Source organism: Drosophila serrata, unplaced genomic scaffold, assembly GCF_035046125.1.
Source record: "Drosophila serrata isolate PLE 108 unplaced genomic scaffold, ASM3504612v1 contig_272, whole genome shotgun sequence".
Taxonomy (NCBI): Eukaryota; Metazoa; Arthropoda; class Insecta; order Diptera; family Drosophilidae; genus Drosophila; species Drosophila serrata.
In genome coordinates, this window is record NW_028257170.1 from 7,402,832 (window position 1) to 7,423,339 (window position 20,508).

Genomic DNA, 20,508 nt, shown 5'->3' on the forward strand with positions numbered 1-20,508 from the left:
GAAAGTGTATCGATTAATGGTTGAAGACAAAGATTGGCGATGACCGCGCTTTTCCTAGTTTGTGTATTAAACGACCAATTCATTTGTGTACTTTGTAAATTACAGTCAAGAAAAATACATTTGATTTTAAAATCTAAAGGAAAATGACAATTTCTATTCATAATTTGTTTGAGAAACATAGAAACAAATCTCATATGTCCGTTACTTTTTACAACTTGTATTTGCACCCCTGGACAAACTATCGATCACCCGTAGCAGCCCTGAAAATACAGTTTGGAACCAGCGCACAAAAGCGAATTGGATAAAGATGCCCCCAAAGCGAACGCGCCGATAGCCTCGATTCAAACAACAACGTTCACTTCAGGCTGTACGAAAAAATTATATGTGCCGCGAAAGCGACGATCTATTTCGCAAAGGAAAAAAACGAAAAGAATCCAAATAGAAGGGGAAAAATTAAGGAGACCGAGTGAAGTGAAGCAGTGGAAATGCCGGTGGAACAGCATACAAACATAAAAGTGGCGGTACGCGTCCGGCCGTACAATGCCCGGGAGTTGGAGCAGAAGCAAAGGAGCATTGTCAAGGTGATGGACAGGTCGGCGCTCCTCTTCGATCCGGACGAGGAGGATGACGAGTTCTTCTTCCAGGGCGCCAAGCAGCAGTACCGCGACATAACCAAGCGGATGAACAAGAAGCTGACCATGGAGTTTGATCGTGTCTTTGACATTGACAACACCAATCAGGATCTCTTCGAGGAGTGCACGGCGCCGCTGGTCGACGCGGTGCTGGCTGGGTAAGCAAGGCAATCAATTCTATATTGAGAGTCCATTAACCGATTCTTAATCTTAATTCACAGCTACAACTGCTCGGTGTTTGTTTATGGAGCCACTGGCGCCGGCAAGACCTTCACCATGCTGGGCAGCGAGGAGCATCCGGGGTTGACCTTTCTCACCATGCGCGATCTCTTCGAGAAAATCCAGACGCAGAGCGATGTGCGAAAGTTCGATGTGGGCGTCTCCTACTTGGAGGTATACAACGAGCAGGTGATGAACCTGTTGACCAAGTCCGGGCCTCTCAAGCTGCGCGAGGACACCAACGGCGTGGTGGTCAGCGGCCTTTGCCTTACACCCATCTACAGTGCCGAGGAGCTGCTGCGTATGCTGGCGCTGGGAAACTCACATCGCACCCAGCATCCCACTGACGCAAATGCGGAGAGCTCCCGCTCGCATGCCATCTTCCAGGTGCACATACGGATCACGGAGCGCAAGACGGACACCAAACGGACCGTAAAGCTATCTATGATCGATCTGGCAGGCAGCGAGCGAGCGGCCAGCACCAAGGGCATTGGGGTGCGATTCAAGGAGGGCGCCAGCATCAACAAGAGCCTCCTTTCGCTGGGCAATTGCATTAACAAGCTGGCCGATGGCCTTAAGCACATACCTTACCGCGACTCGAACCTGACACGCATCCTGAAAGACTCGCTTGGAGGAAACTGCCGCACTCTAATGGTGGCCAATGTCTCGATGAGCTCGCTCACCTACGAGGACACCTACAACACGTTAAAGTACGCGAGTCGGGCCAAGAAGATCCGCACCACGCTCAAGCAGAACGTGCTGAAGTCAAAGATGCCCACAGAGTTCTATGTGAAGAAGATCGACGAGGTGGTGGCCGAGAATGAGCGTCTGAAGGAGCGCAACAAGGCGTTGGAAACCAAGGCCACCCAGCTGGAGCGTGCTGGTAACAGTGGATTCGATCCGCAGGAGCTCAAGTCGTGGTACAGAAGGATAGATGCTGTATATGCGACAGCCCGCCAGCTGCAAGAGCATGTCCTTGCCATGCGCAGCAAGATCAAGAACATTAATTACCGGCAGACGCTCAAAAAGGAACTGGAGGAGTTGAGGAAGCTAATGTCCCTCGATCAGCGAGTGTGCCAAGAGGTGAGTGATCCCTATTCAATATTTTACTTTTGGGAAAAGATATCTCATGATTTATTAACAATTTAAAAAGATTTGGAGGAAGATTTAGGGTGCAGCTTTCGGTATCAGTCTCAGTTTTAGTTCTAGTCGCCCAGCAGCTCCTTCTGCTTGCTGGCCAGCAGTTTGTCCGCCTCCGAAATGAAGCGATCAGCAATGGCAGTGACCTGAGCCTGGGCGGCGAAAGCATCGTCCTTGCCCAGCTCTGGCTTGTTTTTTAGCTTGCGGATATGCTCGTTCTGAACCCCACGAATTGCGTCGCGGTACTTGACAAACAGAGCCTTGGCGTTCTTGGACAGGTTCTCACGATGCTCCTTCGTCACCTTAGGGATGGGTATGAACAGTGTGGTGCCGTCCTGTTGCGGATTTAGGTTCATGCCGCTCTTCTCGATGGCCTTGAGGACATCGGGTATGGTCTGCGGGAAGCCGATCATGTTCACAATGATGGTTTTGGGATTTTTTCGTGAAATCTGTGCGAGTTCCTGGAGCTCATGCTCCTGGCCATCGACCTTGATGCGCAGCGTATCGATGGCGCCGCTGGTGGAGCGCAGGGACAGGTGCTTCACAAAGTCCTCCTTCATTTGCAGCACATTCTTCTGCATCTGGGAGTTGAGGCCATCAAAGTTGAGGATCTCGCGGAGCTGCTGCTCGTTAATTTCCACCTTGGCGGTCTTTCCTCCACCGCCTTTGCCTCCCTTTTCCTTTTTTTTGTCCTTGCTTTTTGCATAATCGCGCGCTATTTGTTGGCTTACGGCCTTTTGTGGGTCCTGCTGGAGTAACTGGGTTAATCCTGGCAGGGAATTGGCCACTTTGGCTTGACGCACTCCCAGGGAGGCTAAATGCAACGTATTTCGTAGCATTATGCACGATTTATTCTATTTTAAATTATTTTGTTTATTAAATGCGGCTGAGTTGGGCAGCGCTTCAGCTGTTAACGAAAGGAGCTGCCAACTCGTTGCAGAAACAAAATGACAAAAGTGCTTTTTTGGGCGGACTTTTTGAAAATTTATCATAACAAAGCGAATAAGATTTTCAAGTTTTAATAATAAATAAAATTATTTTCCAGGACTTCCGTCGCTTTGCAAACTACATGAGCCTCCTTACCAGCCAGAACGACAAATACAAGGAGGAGCTGCCTGTCTGGCGTTCCAAGATGGAGAGCGCCTATCAGGATCTCGAGAGCTTGAAACGTGAGGTAAACAAGTCAAAGGCCTACCAGGTCCTCATCGTGTACGTTAAGTACAAGGATCTCGAGCTCCAGCTGGCCAAGCAGAATCAGTTCAACAGCCACGTCAGTGCTATTAACCAAGAGCTGGTGGAGAACTCTGACCTTCTGCGCAAATCCTTCCGTGCCGCCTGCGAGGTGATCAACCAGATGTATGACCGCCTGGAGGATGGCAGTAAGCTAACACCGGATATTCAGGCGGTATACGATCGACTGCAACGTAAGATGCGCTTTGCTGAATTCGAGGCCAACGCCAAGATGGCAGAGATGGACTCCCTGGCGGTGAACGAACGGCTGCATAGCGGCCTAGCGGTGAAGGAAGAGGAGGAAGAGGCAGCCACCTCCTGCAGCTTAACGTCGAGCGCCAGGAAGCGACTGCGCCAGCCTGTCCAGAGCGATGATGATGATCTCCACCTGAGCATGGAGGAATTCGATAGTCAGATAATGGAATCGGAGAACGAAGATCTGCATACGACATTTAAGAGGCCGCGCAATCTCAATGAAACACAGGTCATAGCCCCCGTCAGCACAGTCACCAAGAAGCCTCTAACGTCGACGGTCACCAAGCCAAGAAATGCCCACCAGCTAACCTTCTGCGAAATGATGACAGATCAAAACGTTCGCGGCGACAGCGAAAAGATTAAAAAGGGTAGGATTTTGTAGCAGAAAATTATATTAAGAATTGTTATTGAATTTATTATTTTTTTGCAGTTCTCCTCAACTCTAATCACTTCACCGCCCAGGGCCTGAAGCGAACACTGGCGGCGGCTTCGCTAGCGAAGGAGAACGTTAAATATAACGCTAATCATGTGCGCAAAAGTCCGCGAGTGCTTGTAGCCAAGGGTGAGATCTATAAACAGAGTTCTTAAATACCCAATTATAATTCCGATTTTTATACACAGCTGTTGCTGGCACCGCCAAGCTGACACGAAAACCCCTGGGATCGGCGAGTAAGGAGGCGCCATTGGTGAAATTCAATCGTGCAGCCTCGTTTCGGCTGAAGAAATAGATCGATCCAGTCAGGCAGATGAATCAGATTAAATTAACCATAGCTATAACCATATAGACTAAGATAGATAGTACACTAGCCCCAACCGAACCATGCACCAGTTCTCTCTTTTCGTTCATTTTTGACCCGAAACCTTATCATTTGATTTTATTTTTGTATGTTTTTCCTGAAGTTCTTTTTCTGATAAGTTCAAAGAAAAATTTGAGCGTTTTACGCTCTTTATTTAAAAATATACAGCCGTTTCCTTGCCCCCCTCACCCAGATTGTGTCTGTAGAGGATCTCGTCGTGCGTTGGCCAGGCCTGTGAAATGCTGCCAGCCCTGCTGCTACTCCGATGCGGAGCTAGTCCCAGTAGTCCCAGCAGCATGTAGAGCAGAGCGCCCAAGTTAACGCCAAGCAGGAGAAGTCCAGGAGCTAGCAGGGGATTTAGGATGGACAGGATGGCGGCCGGTGGTGAGGGAGCAGCAGACCAGGCAGCCGTAGAAACACCATCGTAGCCAAAGTCCACGCGTCGCCGCCAGGGCTTCTTGTCGCTGGTAGCAGGGAGTCTCTGCTGCTGATGCTGCTGTTCTTCCTGATTCTGCTCTGGAGCGGGTAAGTCCAGATCCTGACGTTTGCTTTCGAGGGTATAGCGAGGAACAAATGCCTGCTCCACGGGCAGCTTAACTTCCCCCGCGGATCCACTCACGGAGGCCACCAGACAGGCAATAAAGATAACCTCAAGCAGCCACATAGTAGTATCTTAACTGTTTGCTATTTCTGGGGTTTGTTGGGAGTCTTTTTATAGGCAGACGCACCTGCCGGGTTGGTGGCTGCCAAGGGCAAGAACCGTGTCGACGATGAGTGCCTCTTTTGAGTTGTCAACAGGCTGCTGTCGTTGTGTGGATTTCCAAACGGGGGAAATGTACTCAAAATTAATGGCTGACACTTTGATTTGCCATATTTATTTATTTGTGTGTATATTTGTATAAGTAATTGTTATAATAATGCGTATAAAATGTTGAACTTAAGGTATCAAGCTTGTCTGATCATATATATGTTTACATTTGATTTGTTGATTTATAATGGTAATATATTTTCCTATAACAATGCTGATCTCAAGGTATCAAAAGATTATTGTCCGTGAACAAGTATAATATGTACTATAATTAAGGTAACCGTTGACCTGGGCATATGCTCTTCCTTCCTAGTTAAGTCGCTGCGCCTTGAGCACCACTTGGGGCTGTTCAATCTCCGTCTTGGACTGCACTAGCTTCAGTTCCCTTTCGGAGGCCTTCACTGGACCATTTCCTCCATTGGGCAGAGCTGCCACTGTGCGTTTAATCACTGCTTGGAGACTGGCAATGGTCTTCTCAAAGACGGCAGCCACATCGCTGCTTTCATGACTGTGGGCCAGGAAGAGCGATGCGAACAGATCACCGGTGCCGGTAAAGACCAGATCCTTGCCGCCCTGCTTGGGTATGTCGATGGCGAGACGGGGACCGTTCAACTGACTGAGGAAGGCGCGCAGAACGCCCGGCTGGCCGAGATCACTGCTAGAGATAACAACCGTCTTGATGCCGCGCTTGTGGAACCAATCCATTGCCTCCCAAACGGCTGCCTCGCTGCGAACTTCCTTCTCGGTGAGTAGCTCCACCTCGTACTGGTTCGGCGTGATGATGTCCGCCAGGGGAATAATTTCGTCACGATACACGGGCAGCAGCTCTTTCGGTACGTACAGCTGACCGTTGTCGCCCATCACGGGATCGCAGACATAGACCAGTTTGGGATTAGCCTGGCGCAACTTCTTCAAAATGACGCCTACCTGGCGTAGGAACAGAGGATTTCCGATGTAACCAGTCAGAAGGTGCGAGTACTGGGGCAGCAGCTCGTTCTCTTCCAGGCCCTCGAAAATTGTGGCTGCAATGGGTGAAAAGTTCTAGTATTTAGGCTATACTATAAATAATGATTATTGATAACATTTATCAGGTACTTGTTGGACCTTACCCAATTCCTTCTCGTTGGAAACGGGTCCCTTGAAGGTCTTGTAGCCGGTGTGATTGGAAAACTGCACCGAGTTCAGAGGGTCCACATCGAAGCCCAGCAGCTAATGGATGTAAAATAAGACACGCAAAGGTGTAATTTGGAACTCAATGTGAGATAAACATCATACCTGCAGGGGATAGGTGGCCACCTTGTTGCCCACATAGCCATGGACCACATGGCTCTGGATGGACAGAACCCGCTTCACATTGGAACCTGAACTGGACATCTTCTCTGCGTTTTCGTGTGGGAGGAGGAACTGAAGTAACCGCGACGAATGACCGCAAATCAATGAGTGAACGAAGCTGCCTGCTGGGCCTACGACGAGCAACACGGAGAGATAACCATGTTATCAGAGACGACGGGACCGGGAATAACAGCTGATAACGGTTGATAATGCGGGTGTAAACAGTGCGCGGATTGAGGATTTATAAGCCGTTGTTTACGTATAAGAGACTGTCGGGAAATTTGTGAGTTTTAATAATCTGAAAACCTTGAACAGCCATTAAATGCAATCAACAGTTACCACCCCCCTTTTAGCATCACCCGCCCCCACGGAACAGTGTGGCCAGGTGGCGCGACGAAAGCCAAGACAAAATAAAGCGAAAGCACACTAGGAGGGTTTTTTGAAAGTTTAACTTTGATTTCAAAATTATTTAAAATAATTTAAATATTGGAGGTGATCCTACCACAAGCATAGATAGGGATAATAGAATGGCAGTTCTGAGATTACAGTTATTAATAAGTAGAATTTAATGAAACCGATTATATTCTAAATTCAATATAATCAATGTTAATTGTTATTTAATTTTAGATTTAAAGACGGTCTTTATTATCCAAAGTAATTGCTATGTACAGCACAAAAGAATTTTTAATTAATAACGGGAATTACAAGTAATTAACGAATACCGAGATATGTAGATTTTAGATTCTCGGAATTAGTTGGACTAATCCCGTCACGAATCATTATTCACTGATAACAATTTGGTGTGTTTTTATTTTTGGTTGAACGTTTTTGGTCGCTGGCTAAAAAATCCTGAGACCGTGCATCAAGGATGACCGTTACAAAGACAAGTTACAAGTACAAAAAGAGCCGGAAACAGGTTGGAGTCAAGTACAAAAAACGGAGGAGTTTAAGGCTGCTTGGCTTAGTTCCTTGGATCTTAGCTCGTTTGCCACTGGAAAGAGAAGAGGGGTTAATTGGGGCAAATTTTTGAGCAAATAAAGATAGGTGAATCACCCTTAGGTTGGCCTGTCCCTGACCCTGACGGGCGGCTTCCTCTTCCCGCCGTTGCAGCTCCTCTGCTCTCTGTTGCTGGCGACGCACGCTATCCGGATTCTTGATGCCTCGCTGCTCGTTCTCCTGGCGACGCTTCTCCGCTGCGTCCAGTTGCTGCTGCCGGCGCTCCTCCTAGAAAGTAGCCATAGTTTAACATATGTTTTTAGATGGCTTTGTCATCACATCTCTTCCGACTCACAGGCGAGGGCATCAGATTTGTCTCCTCGGCGCTCTGGCCGCAGCAGGAAAAACAGGCGCCCATGTTGACCAAGTCTAATGAACTTTTACTTTTCCTCAAAACAAAAATAAGGCTTCTTTTCTTTTCTTAAAAGTATTGCAAGTTTTCGTCTCTCTTTCACCCTTTGTTTTGCTTTGACAGCTGTTGCTGCTGTTAAGCTTCACAGCGTGCCGTTAAGCTGGCCATCCGTGCTGTTGCGCGCAACAGCTGTGCTGAAGACGAAGAAGAAGCAGCCGAGAACGCCAAGAGATCTTTCGAAATTCCCCAATTAATTTAATATCGTAGCGCCAGTTCTTGTTGTTGGTATCTTTGAACCGCTCAGCAGAGCCCAACAAATTTTGCAACAAAAAAAAAAAACATTTTAATCTCAAACATTTACGTGCCGCTTCGCGCTCTTTATTTTCTTTTCGTCGTGAGTGTTTGTGTGTGCTGCTCTGCAGAAGCAACTTAATTAGTTGAGTTCAAGTGATTAATTAATAAAAAACAAATCGACAAAATGTTGGATATTCCCCATGAAGCCAAGGTAATTTACAGTTAAATTGCTAGGGAAGTTTCCAGTTCTTCTCTCTCTCTCCCGCTCCAAGTCTCTCTTTCTGTGTGTGTGTGTGAGTGCAGCTTGCATATTCCAGTGCATGCAATTTTGCCGGTTCCAGTTGGCCTGCAGTTATGGGCCCATTTCTGCTGTTATAATTGCCCTATTGACTTGACTGGTTTTTCCTTTAGTTTTTATATACATGTGTATGGCGTGCAATTGTATAGCGCTAACCTTCAAGTGACCTCCAAGTACTGGCATGTGTCGCCTTCAGTGCTGTGAGTTTATGTGTGTATGTGAGGGAGGGGGTGTGCGTGTGTCTGTTTTTTTGGGGGGGGGGGCAAATGTCTTCTTTGTATTTGTCGCGATTATTAAATCACAGAATAATATCGGTTAAAGACATGTATTTCTTATCAGTGGGTGCGTGCCCCCAAAAATTGGTAACGAAGCCAAATAACGATGAGCTGTTATTTGTAGTGATTGCTTTTTTTCTCTTGCTGATAAGAGCGCCAGCGGCTATTTTGCTTCTTTCCTGCAGCTCCATTCTCCCTCGCTCTCACTCTCTCTCCCTATTACTCTGCCCCTTAACCTACTGGAATCTATCCATCACCCTTACGCTCTTCAAGTGCCGGCTTGTTGTTTTCCACTTCTTCCTTTTGTTTTGCTCAACACTTACACATACCGCACACATGCACCGTTTTTTTTGCGCTATCACTTGTTGCTGGCTTCACTTGTCATCGCTGCCGGCGTCGACTTCGACGTCGCGCCGCGTGTTGGAAAAATTTCGTATTGAAATTCAAATTTCGTTCGGAACTTAGCTTTATTTTCAATTGCACACTCGACCAGCGAACTTCTCATCGCCTCGCTTGCCTCCTCCGTTCCGTTTTCGTCTTCGTTCTCGTTCTGTTTTCTTCTCGGCGATCTGCCCTCTTGCTCAGCCACGCGAGTGCAAAGGAAAAGCAAAAACAACACCAAAAACTTACAACTAAAAGTTGAGATTCTCGCTTTGAGATACTTTAGTGTTTCGTAGCTTCATAAAATGACTTCCGGCATAAGACCCATAGATGTACTGCTGCAGCGCGCCGGCGTAAGTTAAATAAAAGAAATAAATAAATAACTTAAAACCTTCGTAATACGATATTTGGGCCAAGTTCGGGAGGTGTTACCTTCTGAAAACCATAAACAAAATCGGGCAAATGTGGGTGAAACCTATGGAAAATGTTTATATCAATTAGCTTGCCGTATAAGTGTGATTTTTTAATGATTTTAAAGTTAAAAAAAAAGGTTTTGGATAGGTAATTTAAATACACTTCCTTGATATTTAATGATTATACAGTTGCTTTAAAACCACCTAAAAGCTAATTTTGAATTGTTAAATATTTTGATTGGCAATATAAAAGAAACGCAAACACTACGAGACACACACACCTCTTTCAATAATAATGTCTTATCACCAAAATAATATAAAGCGTATATATTCATATGTTATCAGTTTTAGTCAAAGTCAAATCGTAATTTCACGTTCGAGTGACCTAAAATAATTTGAAACAGAAATTAAGTATAAGAAATATAAATATTTTTAAAATTATAAACCTAAAACCCCTTTTGGAGCTTCGTTTTATACAGAATTTCCATTTAAATTGAATCGGTTTTCTTAGAAAATGTTTTATAAATGTAACCGGCAAATAACTTCCTCATTTGGTATCTTATCTAAAAAAAAAGTACTAAAACAGAAGTTAAAATCATGTAATGTGGCGCGTGGCACAGAGAAGTATAAATTTTTGTAGCACAAAAATAGATAAATGTTTGATAGACCTTTCTTCAAAAACATGTATCTCTATAGAGCAAAAAAATTCTCTAGTTTTGAGCGCGATAAGATAAAATATCTATGTTTGTTAGACATTTCTCTTTGTTCAGTTTAGGTATACCATATATATCTTGAGAGTGCAAAATGCAAAAATTTTGTATACCCTTGCAATGAATTTTAATTTAATTCAGAAGTGGGAGTTATTTCCGACCCTATAATTCATATAAATTCTTGATCAGCATCAACAGCCGAGTCGATCTAGGTATTTTCGCAGGAAAACAAATTTGCGAAATTTTGTCAGAAATTTATAAGGGGTTACATCATCAAATTTGACAAAAATTTGCAAAATTATATTTTTCATTGTTAAAGCAGATTGACAAAGCAGATTTTCACCCAATAAAAACTAATATAGCAAAGCTTTCCGAATTAAAATTAATGTTTTTTCTTTTGCTAAGTTATAAGTTATTTAAAATTTGAATTGTTGAAAAAGTTGTCATATAAAAATATTTAAAAATGTCGTCAAGGAATGGGAATATATGCATTTTTATATATTTTATCAATCGTTTTGTGCTTTAGCATAAAGCATAAAATATATGCATTTAAATTAATCATAAAGCCTTCTTTGAACAGATAATATGTTTGTAAATATAGAGTTTAAGTGTATGAAACGTATAAAAAACATTGAATCTTTCAGTTCTTGTCTCATTAAATTAATTATTAACTGTTATTCGCATTCCCAACATCTGTCTTTAGCGTGATGATGGAATGCATAAGCCCAAAGATATAAAATAAAATTTATAAATGCCACCAAAGATGAAGCCATCAATGAAGCAGTAAAGTTGGCAAATTATCTTGAGCATGCTGCTGACCTTGCTGAAGTTCAAACACCTGCCCTCTGACTTTGGCTTATCGCTCAGATTGCTCATCGGCTGTGGCGGCGGCGTCAGGCAGTAAGTGCGGTTGCCTTACAAAAAAAAAGCAAAAATTATAAATTTATAAATAACTCGCATGCAATCGTCTGTGGGCGCCGTGGGCGTGACAAGCCGCCCCTTTGCGTAATGATTTCGAAAAGTAAACAGCAAACTAAAAGTGATTACGGCAATTATTTTGCATAAGACGTCGCATTGCATTGATTGACAAGGCTTAAAGGCGCCAACTGTTGCTAAGAGTTGTCCCTATGTCCATCAATATGTTTGGTTTTCAGTTCAAAAAAACCAAGTTTGTCATCTTCAAAAGCTATTGGCTGACAACCTTGAAGCAATGTCAATGGCGATCCATTCGATCCAAAGATAAATTGTAAATATTTACCGAACAATTAAAAACTGTTTAATAATGGTATGAGCCACGAGTCATTATTACTAAGCTATTAAACTCGATAAGAACCGAGGGGATTGCCTCCAAATACAAATATTATGAAAGGTCCAAGAACGTAGCACGAAATTCCGGCAATGATAAGGTAGTTCTTATCATTATTAGATTATGTTTTGTCATTGCGAAATTCGATTTCATATTTTTTAATTTCAATGTTAAATTTGATTATTTGACCACGATTTCGAGATATTTAAACGTGACGTCGAAGTACCGACTCTGCATGACCGGAGGAACGCCTAGATTAGGCGATTAGATCTGAGGGGTGAAACAGTAAAGTTACTACGTATTAAATTTTATAATGCTCCCGAGAGATTAGCTATCACCCCGGCGATAATGGCGAATGTAGTTGACAAAAAGCCGCGACCTTGCATATTATTATTACACAATTCTCCCCCTTTGGTTGCACAGTTTTAGAGGTCGTTTCATGGTACATTAGGCTGGGATTATAATCCCGGATGGTTGTCACTTATCTCTGCAATCATCCTTGACTAGATCGAAATGTCGAACTCATCATTAAACAGTTAAAAATTCAGGCTTTGCTGGTTGCTTAGATTATAATAATTGCCAATTTGTTTACGTTCAGTTCTTTTTTGTATTTACGTAAATGCTTTTGCAACATATTGTGGATTTTTGCAAGGAAATCTAGCTAAAGGAATTTATATTTTAAATTATGTTCTTTAATTAGCCATAATATTTACGAGTTAAGTGGTTTGATAAGCTTTTAAAAATTGCTAAACAAATTAAAAAAGTTTATATCAATGGTGTTTACTTTATGGCACATTGTTTGGTTCTGTATCTTTCTAATTAGATCCATAAAATGATCGATACAGGAACTGTAAAGCCAAATGGTTTATTACAAAATTACAAGTTCTAAAGGTTAGTTAGTATTTAAAAGGTTTATTTCAAAATTTATGAATGATATCTTTAGCTAATGATGGTTTCATTAAAAATACAAATATTTAGTGGTTTAACCATATAAATCTACATTTATATAAAATTTTGTAAAATTTGCTGAGAAACTAAATTACAATTTAAACATTAATCAAAAACTAAATAATTAAAACTTAACCTCCTTAGAAAACCTATAAAAACTCCCCATTTGTTGCATTCTTGGGACACTCCTCGTGGTATTTCTTCTCACAGCTGGCACCGTGCTCTCTGAAATCCTCAATTTTGGGCAGATACTTGAAGAAGATTTGCTTGTTGAAGTAACTATCAGTATCCTCGTCCTCCTCGGCCTCTCCAGCCAGCCTTTTCTTTAGTGAATCCTGCATGCCCCAGATAATGGGTTGGCTTTTGCACATCAAAAGCTTCAGGCAGCCAGCCTTCTGGCCATTTCCCTTTTCTTCCTTTGCCTCAATCATATCCACGATGTGCTCTGGTAGATCCCGATCCATGATGTCCTTAAGCAATCGCTTGCTATACCGGTCGGGTCTCTGGAGGAACCAATCGATGGGTGAACCCATGGACAAAGATCGTGGGCGATGTTCGTTGGGCTCGAACAGAGCGTCCGGGGCATCAATTGAGGTGCCGCCACCTCCACGGGTGACCTGCATCAGGGTGCTGCCAATCTGAAAGAGAAAACTTCTTTTAAAGAAAATTCTAACCATAGAAGAGTAATCTTACCGCCTGAGCAATCATAATGATGGCATTCAAGGCTAGAGCTCCCAATTTCCGGGTATCGAAACCCACCATCCTTAGCATATTTGTGAAAATTTGTCCGGAATCGAAACCAGGCAGAGGCGACGGTGGTCTACGCGTGCTGTTTTCCGTTGGCGGTTCCTCTTGGGCATTTTCCGTGTCCGATTGCTGCTCCGATTGATCCTCCTCCGCCCTCTCTGATTCCCCATCAGCATTGTTTTTCTGCGGCGGTTGGAAGCCATTCTGCAGGAAACCCATTAGGCTGGCCACGGGCACTGGGGAATTACCCGAAAAGGCTTTGGCCACCAGATTAGCCACATCGGAGACTGTGTTAATGCCAAACATTTGACCGGCCATCTTGAGGCCATCGCCAAAGTTATCCATTACACCCGAGGAGGCCTCTTGGGCGCCCAAATAGAGGAGCAACGTCAGTAGCAGCCAGCGACTTGTCATTACCAGGCTTGAAAGAAAACTGTCGCCGTTCCCGAGTCTTTGGCAACGCCCTCGTCTAAGTGGCAAGCCAAGCCTGTAATTGGGCTTACGACAGCAACTGCTCCAGCTCTAGCTCCCAGCAATAACAACAATTTTGTCAGCGTTTCCTCCACTAATTTTGTCACTTGAGTGCATTCGCAGATGCGCTTTGCTAGCCACGCTAATCGATCTGGCTTGAAAGTTTCGCCAAGTGTAACTCATGGCACTGATTTAATGATATTTTTATGTTTATTTCATTGCAGGTACGCGGCCATCAGCGAGCCCCGTCCGATTCAAAGGAGTTCCATGAGGTGACCAAGCGGGATGCCCTGCGTCTGCTGGAGAACGATGTGGATCGTCTGCTGCAGACCGCGGAGACGGCACGCCAGCCGGCGCTCAAGGCGGAGATGGGACGCTTTGCGGATCTCTTTGGACGCTTCTTGCAGGAGGGTAAGCTTAAGCTTAAATTTTTTGAATAATTCATTGAGTTAATTAACATACGTATATCCTTTTTTTACAGAGGGTCCCGCATTGGATTGGAACAAAATCCAGAAACTGCCCGAGAATGCTGTGATGAACTACTCGAATCTCAAGTCGCCCAAAAATGAGCAGGTAATGCAGACAGGGCTTGTCCATCAGCCATTAATATCTTCATCCTGCCACAGAAACATCTCGAATCCAACACCGATACCAAATCCCCTTCCCCACCTGATGATATATATTTAAACTATCTTAATTTTGTTTATTTTTTTTTTTACAAACTTTGCATATTTTCATGTTCTTTGATTTGAATACACTGAATAATGGCTATATGTCTGCCTATATAAATACTATATATACATAATCGTGTGTGTATCGCACCTAGAATGAGGTAAAGCGTTTTTCCCTTACCTAAAAACTTCTATGCTTCGCGGATCTCTTATCACCGCTTTAAACTATTAAACTGTCGCTCTATCCTCTGGAGAAATCTAAACTAAATTGGGCTTTGGACGCTTCTTGTTTAGATTGTTTGGAACGTAGTATTGTTGTTTTAGTTTTGGCTTAAGTTTTTAAAATACTCTGCTGTAGTACTAAAAATCCTAACTGCAGCTCAAACAACCAACTCCTCTGCTGCTCTCTAACACCTTAAATCCTAATGATATTGATATGTCTAGAGCTGTTAGTAATTTATTTGGTTTGCATTCAGATCCGGAACATGCTGGACAAGTTGGTGGTCATCAAGCTGAACGGTGGTCTCGGCACCTCGATGGGTTGCCATGGTCCCAAGAGCGTTATACCCGTCCGATCGGATTTGACTTTCCTCGATTTGACGGTGCAGCAGATTGAGCATTTGAACAAGACGTACGATGCCAATGTGCCGCTGGTCCTGATGAACTCCTTCAACACCGACGAGGACACCGAGAAGATTGTGCGTAAATACAAGGGCTTCCGGGTGCAGATCCATACCTTCAACCAGAGCTGCTTCCCTCGCATTAGTCGCGAACACTTTCTGCCGGTGGCCAAGGACTGTGATGTCGAAAAGGATATGGAAGCGTAAATTTGATTATAGAGAGCCTTGGGGTAATTAGCTCTAATATATTTATTGCTTTCAGTTGGTATCCCCCTGGTCACGGTGACTTCTACGACACTTTCCGCAACTCTGGCCTGCTGAAGAAGTTCATCGAGGAGGGCCGCGAGTATTGCTTCTTGTCCAACATCGATAACCTGGGCGCCACCGTTGATCTGAACATACTTAACAAGCTGGTGGGAGAGGAGCGGGCCACCACTCCCGTGGAGTTTGTTATGGAGGTCACTGATAAGACCCGTGCTGACGTTAAGGTAAAGTAATGTAAACAATAAATAACCTTTATCGCTGGAATTTAAAATGATGTACAAAGAATTCAAGCTTATATGTTTGAAATTCGTAGAAAATGTTGATATTCTTCAAGTTTTAACATTCTGTATCTTACTTTAAGGCACCATTTAAATTGATATAAAATACAGAATAATTTTTTTGATTATCTTATTTTTTCTTCTTTAAAAATTAATTGTTTTCCTCTTCATCTTGCAGGGTGGCACCCTCATCCAAATGGAGAACAAGCTGCGACTGCTGGAAATCGCTCAGGTGCCGCCAGAGCATGTGGATGACTTCAAGTCTGTGAAAACCTTCAAGTTCTTCAACACCAACAATATCTGGGCCAATCTGGCAGGTACATAACTTACTTTAAAATCAATTATTTCAAGCAGAGTTCTAAAATGCTGATTTGTTTTTTCTTAGCCATTGATCGCGTTTTGCGTGAGCGCACCTTGAACATGGAGATCATTGTGAATAACAAAACGCTGGAGAATGGAACTCGTGTCATTCAGCTGGAGACTGCCGTGGGTGCCGCCATGAAGTGCTTCGATGGCGCCATCGGCATCAATGTGCCCCGTTCCCGTTTCTTGCCCGTAAAGAAGTCGTCGGATTTGCTGCTGGTCATGTCAAATCTGTACACGTTGAAGAATGGCAGCCTGGTGATGTCGCCACAGCGTATGTTCCCCACTACGCCGCTGGTTAAGCTGGGCGAGAATCACTTCTCCAAGGTGAAGGAGTTCCTGGGACGATTCGCAAACATCCCGGATATCATTGAGCTGGATCACTTGACCGTGAGTGGTGATGTGACCTTTGGACGTGGCGTTTCCCTACGCGTAAGTTTTGTTTATTAAATGCTAGTGTCTTATGGTTTTAATATAAAAATGTATTAATATTTTTCAGGGCACTGTGATTATCATTGCCAACCATGGCGATCGTATTGATATACCCGCCGGTGCCATTCTGGAGAACAAGATTGTTTCCGGCAATATGCGCATCTTGGATCACTAATCCTGTGTCGTTTTTAACTGCAGGATTGTCTCACTAACCGTAGCCTAATTTTCTAAGTTTTATGTAGTCGCGTTCCAAAATCTCCAACTTACTAATTTCATTTAGTCAATTGTTGTAAGCACAAAGTGTGTCTGTAGTCTGTATATATCGTTAAGTTGAAATCAAAACACCGTACATTGCAATCTGTTTTTCAAAAATATATTAGCAGTAGTCCTCGTTCGATTGAGATATAAAAAAAAAAAAGAGCAACAAGTTGTTAAAACTTAATAAAGGCATGTTTATTTCTATAAATACGGCAGAGTGTTCAAAGAAGGGGCAAACAATCAATACTTAAATGAAATTTGACTCAAAATTCGAAATGTAAAAGAATATTTAAAATTTAATAATGAGTGGCTAAATGATATAAAACGTTTCCTCTATATATACATTCCTAGTTAAAATTTAGATGAGAAATTCGATATCTTATGGTTATCCTTAAGGCTAGTATCACTTAAAGAGATGGCACTTGCGTTGGCACTCCCCTCCTTCTACGACTTCTCCAAGTGGGAGTCTGATTCCTGATCTATTAGAGTATAATTATTGCTTATGTGTCCCAGTTTTATGCCCTGTTGTAGTAGTTCCAAGGCCAGCTTCTTATTGCTGGGTGAGTAACCGACAAAGCCTATTATTAGATCATTGGAGAGTGGACCCTCACTTGCAAAGGACTGACAGCTATGATCCCAGCCCCTGCCCTCATAGATATTGCCATCGCCGGCCACCACGAAGTTAAAGTTAATATCTGTATATCCAGAGGCCTCTATGTGAAGCGTTTGCAGCATCCTCACGCGGAAGGTACACTCGGCTTGGGTGGTACAAGCTGGGATGTTGGTTCTCTCGAATTTTACCGCCTGCACAGGTGGCCTTAAAGGATCCAGAGGATGACTTGGAGGCTGGGCGAGCCAATAAGGTCGAGTCACAAACTTAAGCGTGGCATTGCTAAGGCGGCGGACTAGAGGAAGATGAAAATTATTAATTTAAGTTTTTTTTCCTTCAATGTTCTGGCTTGTTCTTACACGAAGTTATATCTGGTGTATAGCGCGGCCACCGCTGCATCATTTCAAATAGTTTCTGGCCAGGACTCTCAGTGGGACTGACCTGTCGATGAGCATAGATGTGATAATCCGGATGAAGTTTGTGCAGTCGCACTCCCTCCTCCATCAATCTCCTGGCAGCTTCAACTTGGCGAGCTGGCGGCTCCATATTGACAAAGGTGCCTATAAAGGCTATACTAATGGATATGGCACCATAGCCCTTGACATGCTGACCCTGGATATGCCATCCTCGACCCACATAGATCTGACCATCACCGCCCACAAGGAAATTGTAACCAATGTCGGGCCAGCCCAGGGATTTCATGTGAAAGGTTTGAATAATTTGCATTCGATAGATGCATACGTCCTGAAAGGAAATTAAATAGTTTAATAAGTTATTTGGATATTAGATAAATACGAAGTTCTAAAGAAGCTTCTAACTTGTTTTAACTGGAATTTGGAATCACTTAAAACCCCTTTCGGGTGGAACTCACCTCCCGGTCACAACCCTCGGTGGCTGTATGGTGGATAATCACATTGGAGACAGGCAATTGAAGGTGCGGGTACTTTCCGCTCGGTGGTTCCCCCTGCCATTCGCTGCGATCGAGTATGTGCAGGCCTTTGTTAAACGCACCCGCAGAGTGGGCTAAAAAACCAGGTTAACAATTAAGAATTAACTTTCAAATAATTCCGGATCCGGGTGTTAACTCACACATCATCCACAGGGAATAGCCCGCCACGAGAGCGACCAGCATGAGGAGAGTAGAACACAGATAGATGAGTTCGCGAGGTAAACGTTTCACATTGGTTTCCTGCTCTTCTGGGAGAGCCCTTGGCACGGGTTTCTGCATCTTGGGATGTGTGTTATGGATGAGCCAACCCTCTCCAGACGAAAGCCCAATACCAACTGAGCGCTGAGCCGGTCCCATTAGCAACGTAACTTGACGGTTGTTTATTTCCGTTGGCGCTTCGAAAAAATCCCCCGATCTCTAAACTGCGCAGTGGCAGCGCAGTTCCGACGAGCTTTTGCGATAAGACATATAGTCATACCTATAAACAGATATATGTAAGAGCTTTAAAAGCTTGTCTTATATAGTGTCTTACCTTTTTTTTGGCAGCTGGGTGTACGATCTTCAAACGCCGCCCCACTGCCTACGTCATCGTTTGAGCCTTAGAAATGGGAACCCCCTGGCTGGCCAAGGGGGCGTATACTTGTTATACTAGAGCAGCGCAGCGTAGAGTTCAGAGTTGTTAGTCGATGGATGGATCCAAGTCAGGAGGTTGTTTTGGTTTTAATATACAGAACTCCGACGGCCTTACAATAAAAAGAAATCTCCAATTACTGTTGGATCCCATTGGCATAAGAAATGAAACTCATCAACAGTATTATTGTTCAGCTCTTTTAACCAGAAACAATTTTTTTGGCCAACTAATAGATGGTTTTGCCTTTAACAATTAGAGAAAAATAGAAAGCAGTACTTGGAAATCAATAAGATTTGTTATAAATTTACCAAAGATACTATTAAATGAATTACGAGGTTTTAAAGCGGGTTTCCTTTTGGATGTCTTGTATTAAACTCTTTTTTATAGAGCACAATTTTAGTAAGCTCTTATAATTCCAACATATGTTTCAATTAGGGAATACGTTCTCTGATTTATTTTAAATTTTATGTTTTATATCGCTTTCATTTTTAATCAGAGAATTTGTTAAACTTTAAAACTTGATGTTCTCAAATTTTGGGTAGAGCCAACTGATATCAGTTGAATAATGTTTCGACTTCTGTACTAGGTCGTATAACATTGTGCCAGAATTTCCATATTTAACAATCTGATGACGGCTATATAGATTATAATCGGGTTTAACGTATTCCAGACGCACTCCTTCGCCCAGCAGGCGCTGAATGGCATTCCATTGTCCTTGTACCTTCTCCATTTTGTTTAATTTACCCAAAACACAAATAGATAAATAGGAAACGTTATGGTAAACAACACCCATTGGCATAGGATTTATATGCCAGCCAGTTCCTTCATAGATCAAACCATCGCCACCAATAAAAAAATTACTGTCGGTGTCGGCAAATATTTTGGATTCAATACGATAACGCTGTAGTTCTTTCATATAAAAAATGCAGGTTTCCTGTGATAAAATAAATAAATAAATGTAATACAAAATAAATTGTTTAAATATATATACCGTTGTGTTGCATTCAAAGGGATTCTCATCAATAAATACTTTTTGGACTGGCAAAACAAGAAGACGACTGTAAACGGGCTCCAAAGCTCCCCACTCTTTGCGGTTGATCATGCGAAACTTGGTTGAATTATCTTCAATAAAACATAATAAGTGTTTGTTATATTTAATTAGCACAAAACTCACATATAAGGTAACCTGCTGTCAGGAGCAATAAGATCTCTAGAATAACCAGACAATAAAGCCATTTTCTTGAAGCCTTCTTATATTGATCACTTTCAAGCACTTGCACCTCGTCGATGGGCATTTTGTGGTATTTAATTATTGCAGCTTTGTCAACAATACAGCTGAATGAGCACTGAAGGCTTTGAGGGTCTAGCGTTATCATTTTATATTCGTTTTTCCCAGAAAATACAAAATAAAATATATGATTTGTTTTTGAATAATATAATTTTCCTTACAAATAGAGATTACTGTTTGACGTAAAAAGAAAGGCTCAAGATTTAAAAAATATGCTTCAACTTTAAGCCGATTGCTTTGGTTTTCAAAAGCAAAAATCTATTAATTTTTATGCTTCTGAGTTGTCCAGATACACGTATTTGTACGACTTATATATGGAATATCCGAGTGGCAGTATAACCCATATTATAAGCACTACTAGCCAACAGTAGAGCCATTTTTTATTTTTATTTCCTGGATTTTCCGTAGGGTCCCTTATCTCCTGATATTCCATTTGAAATCCAAACTACTCGGAACGACTGCTGAATTCTGACTGTTGGGAGCTCTTGAACATAATATAAAATTAATATATTTAATTCTAGGCTATTTATTTAAATTGTT

General features: G+C 42.8%; 8 protein-coding genes across 9 annotated transcripts; 2 read left to right on the top strand and 6 right to left on the bottom strand.

The window, feature by feature from the left end:
- Window positions 1-154: 154 nt before the first annotated feature.
- Window positions 155-4,465, top strand: Klp67A (Kinesin-like protein at 67A). Its single transcript, XM_020961256.2, has 5 exons — window positions 155-790; window positions 854-1,934; window positions 3,037-3,844; window positions 3,907-4,038; window positions 4,098-4,465. Exons 1-5 carry the CDS (start codon window positions 486-488, stop codon window positions 4,202-4,204), a joined length of 2,433 nt encoding a protein of 810 aa, XP_020816915.2. The 5' UTR covers window positions 155-485; the 3' UTR covers window positions 4,205-4,465.
- mRRF1 (mitochondrial ribosome recycling factor 1) lies at window positions 1,962-2,934 on the bottom strand. Its single transcript, XM_020961257.2, has one exon. The coding sequence runs from the start codon at window positions 2,828-2,830 to the stop codon at window positions 2,057-2,059; it is 774 nt and encodes a 257-aa protein (XP_020816916.2). The 5' UTR covers window positions 2,831-2,934; the 3' UTR covers window positions 1,962-2,056.
- LOC110190720 (uncharacterized) lies at window positions 4,394-5,086 on the bottom strand. The gene has a single exon (XM_020961342.2). The coding sequence runs from the start codon at window positions 4,935-4,937 to the stop codon at window positions 4,428-4,430; it is 510 nt and encodes a 169-aa protein (XP_020817001.2). The 5' UTR covers window positions 4,938-5,086; the 3' UTR covers window positions 4,394-4,427.
- A 46-nt stretch (window positions 5,087-5,132) lies between these two features.
- On the bottom strand, window positions 5,133-6,828 carry Pdxk (pyridoxal kinase). The gene is made up of 3 exons (XM_020961184.2): window positions 6,357-6,828; window positions 6,191-6,290; window positions 5,133-6,103 (listed from the first exon to the last, which is right to left on the bottom strand). The coding sequence occupies exons 1-3, from the start codon at window positions 6,453-6,455 to the stop codon at window positions 5,391-5,393; spliced, it is 912 nt and encodes a 303-aa protein (XP_020816843.2). The 5' UTR covers window positions 6,456-6,828; the 3' UTR covers window positions 5,133-5,390.
- Window positions 6,829-7,034: 206 nt separating this feature from the next.
- Window positions 7,035-7,937, bottom strand: Svip (small VCP interacting protein). The gene is made up of 3 exons (XM_020961478.2): window positions 7,705-7,937; window positions 7,467-7,637; window positions 7,035-7,404 (listed from the first exon to the last, which is right to left on the bottom strand). Exons 1-3 carry the CDS (start codon window positions 7,765-7,767, stop codon window positions 7,390-7,392), a joined length of 249 nt encoding a protein of 82 aa, XP_020817137.1. The 5' UTR covers window positions 7,768-7,937; the 3' UTR covers window positions 7,035-7,389.
- Window positions 7,885-16,698, top strand: UGP (UDP-glucose pyrophosphorylase). 2 transcript variants are annotated; one of them, XM_020961475.2, is made up of 8 exons: window positions 7,885-8,266; window positions 13,829-14,015; window positions 14,086-14,177; window positions 14,752-15,098; window positions 15,158-15,383; window positions 15,616-15,754; window positions 15,823-16,232; window positions 16,300-16,698. In XM_020961475.2, exons 1-8 carry the CDS (start codon window positions 8,240-8,242, stop codon window positions 16,405-16,407), a joined length of 1,536 nt encoding a protein of 511 aa, XP_020817134.1. In that variant the 5' UTR covers window positions 7,885-8,239; the 3' UTR covers window positions 16,408-16,698. The 2 variants fall into 2 exon arrangements, with proteins under 2 accessions (XP_020817134.1, XP_020817132.1); XM_020961473.2 differs by lacking the exon at window positions 7,885-8,266 and adding an exon at window positions 8,921-9,362.
- LOC110190823 (uncharacterized) lies at window positions 12,203-13,780 on the bottom strand. The gene is made up of 2 exons (XM_020961479.2): window positions 13,080-13,780; window positions 12,203-13,024 (listed from the first exon to the last, which is right to left on the bottom strand). Exons 1-2 carry the CDS (start codon window positions 13,545-13,547, stop codon window positions 12,536-12,538), a joined length of 957 nt encoding a protein of 318 aa, XP_020817138.2. The 5' UTR covers window positions 13,548-13,780; the 3' UTR covers window positions 12,203-12,535.
- PGRP-LF (Peptidoglycan recognition protein LF) lies at window positions 16,664-18,526 on the bottom strand. The gene is made up of 4 exons (XM_086833326.1): window positions 18,190-18,526; window positions 17,972-18,123; window positions 17,460-17,844; window positions 16,664-17,395 (listed from the first exon to the last, which is right to left on the bottom strand). The coding sequence occupies exons 1-4, from the start codon at window positions 18,404-18,406 to the stop codon at window positions 16,935-16,937; spliced, it is 1,215 nt and encodes a 404-aa protein (XP_086689452.1). The 5' UTR covers window positions 18,407-18,526; the 3' UTR covers window positions 16,664-16,934.
- Window positions 18,527-20,508: the final 1,982 nt, after the last annotated feature.

Excerpts from the sequence above, each read along its gene's own strand:
- PGRP-LF (XM_086833326.1), bottom strand. The coding sequence starts at position 18,406 with ATGGGACCGGCTCAGCGCTCAGTTGGTATTGGGCTTTCGTCTGGAGAG. Across the intron at positions 18,124-18,189 it reads CTATTCCCTGTGGATGATGT|CCCACTCTGCGGGTGCGTTT; the intron begins GTGAGTTAACAC and ends CTGGTTTTTTAG. Across the intron at positions 17,396-17,459 it reads TACACCAGATATAACTTCGT|TCCGCCGCCTTAGCAATGCC; the intron begins GTAAGAACAAGC and ends ATCTTCCTCTAG.
- UGP (XM_020961473.2), top strand. The coding sequence starts at position 9,315 with ATGACTTCCGGCATAAGACCCATAGATGTACTGCTGCAGCGCGCCGGC. Across the intron at positions 15,384-15,615 it reads AGACCCGTGCTGACGTTAAG|GGTGGCACCCTCATCCAAAT; the intron begins GTAAAGTAATGT and ends TTCATCTTGCAG. Across the intron at positions 16,233-16,299 it reads GACGTGGCGTTTCCCTACGC|GGCACTGTGATTATCATTGC; the intron begins GTAAGTTTTGTT and ends AATATTTTTCAG.
- Svip (XM_020961478.2), bottom strand. The coding sequence starts at position 7,767 with ATGGGCGCCTGTTTTTCCTGCTGCGGCCAGAGCGCCGAGGAGACAAAT. Across the intron at positions 7,638-7,704 it reads CAAATCTGATGCCCTCGCCT|GAGGAGCGCCGGCAGCAGCA; the intron begins GTGAGTCGGAAG and ends GCTACTTTCTAG.
- mRRF1 (XM_020961257.2), bottom strand. The coding sequence starts at position 2,830 with ATGCTACGAAATACGTTGCATTTAGCCTCCCTGGGAGTGCGTCAAGCC.
- LOC110190720 (XM_020961342.2), bottom strand. The coding sequence starts at position 4,937 with ATGTGGCTGCTTGAGGTTATCTTTATTGCCTGTCTGGTGGCCTCCGTG.
- Pdxk (XM_020961184.2), bottom strand. The coding sequence starts at position 6,455 with ATGTCCAGTTCAGGTTCCAATGTGAAGCGGGTTCTGTCCATCCAGAGC. Across the intron at positions 6,291-6,356 it reads TGGCCACCTATCCCCTGCAG|CTGCTGGGCTTCGATGTGGA; the intron begins GTATGATGTTTA and ends TACATCCATTAG. Across the intron at positions 6,104-6,190 it reads TTCCAACGAGAAGGAATTGG|CCACAATTTTCGAGGGCCTG; the intron begins GTAAGGTCCAAC and ends CACCCATTGCAG.
- Klp67A (XM_020961256.2), top strand. The coding sequence starts at position 486 with ATGCCGGTGGAACAGCATACAAACATAAAAGTGGCGGTACGCGTCCGG. Across the intron at positions 791-853 it reads GTCGACGCGGTGCTGGCTGG|CTACAACTGCTCGGTGTTTG; the intron begins GTAAGCAAGGCA and ends CTTAATTCACAG. Across the intron at positions 4,039-4,097 it reads GCGAGTGCTTGTAGCCAAGG|CTGTTGCTGGCACCGCCAAG; the intron begins GTGAGATCTATA and ends TTTTATACACAG.
- LOC110190823 (XM_020961479.2), bottom strand. The coding sequence starts at position 13,547 with ATGACAAGTCGCTGGCTGCTACTGACGTTGCTCCTCTATTTGGGCGCC. Across the intron at positions 13,025-13,079 it reads TCATTATGATTGCTCAGGCG|ATTGGCAGCACCCTGATGCA; the intron begins GTAAGATTACTC and ends TTTCTCTTTCAG.